At 37.2% G+C, this 5,167-nt stretch overlaps 1 protein-coding gene across 1 annotated transcript in view; it reads left to right on the top strand.

Annotated features, from left to right (window-relative positions):
* TRPM3 (transient receptor potential cation channel subfamily M member 3) overlaps positions 1-5,167 on the top strand; it is a 236,995-nt gene that overhangs the window by 91,608 nt on the left and 140,220 nt on the right. Inside the window, exon 3 of the mRNA XM_010725728.3 lies at positions 169-241. Within this exon, the coding sequence (XP_010724030.3) occupies positions 169-241 (73 nt within the window). The remainder of the gene's footprint in view (positions 1-168; positions 242-5,167) is intronic.

The raw sequence follows: 5,167 nt of genomic DNA, 5'->3' as shown, positions 1-5,167 counted from the left end.
AAAAAAAAAGTTATATGTTAATCCACATAACAAGCTTCTCATGAAATAACTGAGTAAGATAATGATTTTGTAGCCATGGGGAAATTTTGAGATTTGTAGATCTCATTTAATTTCTGCTTAAAAATGTTACTGTGGTTTCAATAATGGTATTGTCTTTTAATGTTTCAGATCACAGTATTTCGCATGGGATCAGAAGGACACCAGGATATTGATTTAGCTATCCTTACAGCATTACTGAAAGGTAATGGAGTTTCACTTCACAGTGAGTCTGTGACAATCCAAATGGATTAACTTTGTGTCTCTACTGTGCTGGAACCTGCATTTATTGGCAGTAGGTACCATATCAAGATGATAAATTTCTACCATGAAATTGAAGTATACTTTATTCTCTAACCACTTTCTGCAAATCTAGATCTTTTATTAATGTTTAAATAGCTACTCTTATTCCTTCCTCAGTCTTTATTCACACCTGCAATTGCTGATGTGTCACAAGAAATGTGTTTTCCATCAGAAGTTACTTCAGAAGATTAGCGCTCACAAGCTAGGTCTAGGAAGTTCTCAGGTTTATAGTGTCCAATGGCTAATGGAAAATACAGGTGGAAATTATCTCCTAAGACAAAACTACCATTATTGCAAAATGTTATCTCTAGTCATCCCAGAAAGGTATGGAAGCTCTGGAATTCCCTCCAGCCTCCATAAATAGAGCTGAGAACTCAGCTTTCGGAGTGTTAGTAATTTTGCCCTTAATGTTCTCAGATGGCTTTCTAAGCCGTTAAGTGTTACATTTATGCTCTTAAAACATTGTCTTACAAAGAATCTTCTGTTGCTAAAATATTTCCTAATCACAGTTCATCATAGACCCTGGTCAGGCAACCTTATGCCATTTAGCTTCGCTCTGTTCATCATACGATATTATCACATGGTGCAAATACAGAAAAAGGTAAGATTTTTAAAGCTCTGGAGTATACATCCTTATCTGATGAAAGATTATCCATCTAAGCTAGAGCAGGGAGGACATGCCCAACTATTTCTATGGTATTTCTGCAGATGATATTTCCACATGTTACAAGTATCAGTCATCATAGTCATCTTGTTGTGTCGACTGTTTTCTGTTACATAGCACGAGCTGTACTGATTTTAACAACAGAGACCAAGACATATCAAGCAATTTTAAAAAGCATTCTGAGAATCATTAGGGAGTACACATCAAAAGGTACCTGGGGAAAGTTGTGCTTCCCAAGGCTCTTCAGCAGCTTTCATCATCCTGCTGACATCGCCATGCCGGAGTAAAAGGGTACATGCTGCCATGTGGCAGGTTTGAATTTCAGTCATAACAAAAAAATAATAGAATTGCTGAGTTTTGATGTGGTAATGGAAACTAATCTTACTCATTCCAAAGCTCTGTTTTCTTCTCACTTTCTTCCAGTGAAAGCTGTAAAAAGTTTATGAAAAGAAGAAGAGAGAAGGTCTGAATAATTTTCACTTAACCAGGGGAAAGATTATTATTCTACCTTTTACACATTTTTAATCCCATTTCTAAAATTGCACTTCAAACATTTAACTCAAAATTCTAAATGGGAAGAGTAAACAAGAACCGTCCACCTTAAAAATATAATTGCAAACTGATAGATACCACCACAGAAATAAACTTGAATGATTTTACTGCAGCGGCTTCTATTTCTTTAGGCTTCAATAGTATCACTTTCTCCTCTTTGTTCGTTTTGATCAAGATATCAATGTTTGGCCTGTAAGTAACACAACTATTTTGCTGCTACTCTGTAGTAATATGTTTTAGCCATCTGCGTAGTTAAATCTGAAGGATGTCTTGACACAGAAGCAGTATAAAACAAGGTGAAGGAAGGAAAAACGAACTAATTCAGATAAGGGAACAAGAATTGCATCCATCACCAAATTTGTCTTTTCCACCACTGGAAATGTTTTAATTGTAGATTTCATCTTTATCTTAAATATAGTTTACTTTGCCATCCTCAATGTAAAGCATATTCCCTTGCCATTTGTTCTTAAGGCAATCAGTAAAACCACTGCTTTTGATTCCTATTACATACAGATACAGATTATATTAAAGATGTCATTCCACTTTTTCTAGGTATATTCTCAACATTTGAATCCCAGCATTCAAATGCATCCCTGGAAAAATTTTACCACCTTGAAAGCAGTCTTCCAGGAAGCTGAAAGAAAAGCATCATAGGCCTTGAAGGGACTGTTCTCTGTTCAAAAAATTATTTGGCAATGTTTGGATGAGCAGCTGCATTAAGTTTGCTTTCTGGGTCTGTGACTGGTTCTCTCTTACCTGTAGTATCCATGTTGCTACTGACTGGTTCATTCTCCTCCTTAGTAAAACCAACAGAACAAACAAACCTCCTTCTGTCTTCATAATAGTAATGCAAGACATCTTAGGGAACTTATATTATCTCAGAAGGAGCCTGGAAATGTATAAGTGATGTTGACACCTCCTTTGATATTTGCCTGAATTGATTTTGTAATCTGCTGATGGCAGCAGCATCTTGCTCAAGTCAGTGTAACTACAATTCCTGCCTCCTCTTCCCTGCTCCTCAGCACTTTCTGGTTATGGAGTTTCTCAAAGAAGATTGTATTTCTCAGATTCCACTTCATATTTTGTTAATGTGAGATTTTTGATCACAGGGAATGAAAGTCCATCAAACTTTTTAATCAGTGTGTGCAGAGGTGAAATCCCTTGTCTTTAGACAATCCATATGTCCTCATCCATACCAGGTCTTTGTACAAAAGTTCTGGCCTAACCTGAAAGAAATCTTGCTTTTCTGTGAGTATATCCTGTCAGATATAAAATCAAGGTGATAAACAGTTGGAGTTTTCATCCAATCAAGGCATCCGAGTTGGCAGTTTTGAGCCATTTGCATATTGATTTACTGGTAAGCAGATTTGAAGAGTGGACCTGAAATTTGTGTATGTTTAAATTCAGGAATTAATATCTTTCACCCTTCCAGAACCATCTGAAAAGGGTGCATGAAACTGGTGTGTGATTATTTGTTCCTTCCTCACAGTCTGATGAGGATTTTGCAATTCTTGCCAGCTGTTATGTTCATGACACACAATACTGATCCCACCCTGGTGTGAGAGATTTGTTCAGGGAATAGGAGGAGGACAAAGACTGGGAAGCACATAATATCATTTCCTGCTTGCTGTGTAAAATATACAATGAGCAAATATTCTCTTTAAATCTGACTCAGGCACACTGCCAAGGCAGGAATTCTCTTGGCCCAGATTTTCCACAAGCCCCAGACTCTGAACTAAATATGTGAGATTATTTCCTTGTTTGTTTTTGTGAGTCACTTGTTTAATCTTGTCAGCAGATCTCTCTTTCTTGGAAGTGAACTCCAGTAAGCCAGAAAATGGCATGCAAACCGATTATCAATTTATATTGCATAGATGTCACAACAGCATATGGTTTGTGAATTCCTCTTTTTTTTCTTTTTTTTTTTCATTTGGAAAGACATGCAAATGTGGGAAGTAAATTTCTGATTGCATGATTTTGTAGCAAGTGTATTTATTGATGCAACTTAACTGTTTGTGCTATCTTGAGCAGATGGAACTCAAACGGTAGTGTATTTTGTCCTGCTAATTGAGCAGAAAGTGTATGATAGGGAATTTAAAGGCAGCAAATGGAGAAGTGCTGAAATATCTGTGTTGTGAAAGGGCATCAAAGATCCCAATCCATGAGACTGTTGCAATGACTGAAGCATACCTCTCGTATTTCAGCTTGTGCTCCAGAACCCTTTTCGTTGCGTTAATATCAGAAAAGAGGTGCTTTGTGGTATACATATGTAACCTTCTGAGGTAAGCCTTGTTAGACTAATGCAGAGCTGATGTCTCTGGATGCCTTCAGCCTGTGAATAAGTCATGATTCATGCTCACTGAGCAGCCATTATAGGGTCTTGGAAGATTGTATGATAGTTTGTTAACCATGAAATCTCTGACACGGAAGGATTAATGTTACCTCAGTCCAGTATGTTTCAGAGTCAGGCCAAATGTCTGGTTATTGTCCCCACAGTTATTCTTGCTATCAGCTTTATTACTGCCAATTGATTTGCTAGATTTCAGGAAGGTGCTTGCAGGAAAAGCAGCCCTGTCTTCAAAGATGTTGGTGTCTGTGAGATAGAAGACAATTTAAGACCTGCCAAGATGCAGAGCAGAAAGCTAATTTGTGTTGCTATATCCCCTAGTCTACTTCTTTTCTTTAAATGATAATTCAAAGAGGGCACTGGTGTGCTTGAAAGCTTTGTGGAAGTGAATCTCCAACAGCCATATCTGCCAATATAGATAAGTTTTATGCCTCTTCAACTTTTTAGTGCCTGACCACTCCTTGAGAGAAAAAGCTTTTTCTTATATCTAATCTAAATCTCCCCTGACATATGTTATTTACTTTACTTTTTATTTCCTAAATGTTTTTTAGCTTTTATTTGAGTGCATTCCAGTGGTACTTATGACCAAGACGAATCTTCACAAAATCACTTTTGGAGTTCTTACCTACTCAAATCCATGCTTTGGATCACCAAATGCAGTCGTGAAGATGATTGAAATGAGGCAGTATTTTAAGAAAGTACCACTCATGTTCATGCAACAGAGCATTTCTTTTATTAGTGGAATTATTTTTACTTCTAAACGCTGCGTGGAATTTCACCTGAAACAGCTGAAATACATTATTTTTCATTTGGATGAAGTCATTGGTGCATTCTGAAATAAAATCAATTGAAACAATCATCCACGGCCCATGAGGGAGGTGTTCTGTATAAACGTTTAACATCATTTATTCGATTCTCTTTCTGTGGAACACTAATACCACCCACACTGACCTGAAAACGATATATGGAAAATGGGAAAACAGAGACAGATATAAGAGTCTTTTGTCAACAAAACCTCGCACTCAGAAGAGCAGAGCCCTGACCCATACTCCCCAGCTTCTACTCTGATAGATCGGTTTGGACCTGAAGTACAAAATCTCCTTGAGAAACCATGTATTTATCAACTTTTAGATCTTTCCAGCACTCTGCTAGACATGAAGTGAACTGCCACGGTAACTAGAAGAGTTTTACCTCTGATTTCACATATGCACCTTCTTGCTTTCTGCTCTCTCATTATAGTTGGACTTTGATAAGCATTTACAAAA

Source organism: Meleagris gallopavo, chromosome Z (genome assembly GCF_000146605.3).
Source record: "Meleagris gallopavo isolate NT-WF06-2002-E0010 breed Aviagen turkey brand Nicholas breeding stock chromosome Z, Turkey_5.1, whole genome shotgun sequence".
NCBI classification, from domain to species: Eukaryota; Metazoa; Chordata; class Aves; order Galliformes; family Phasianidae; genus Meleagris; species Meleagris gallopavo.
This window is presented reverse-complemented; position numbering and strand designations above follow the sequence as displayed.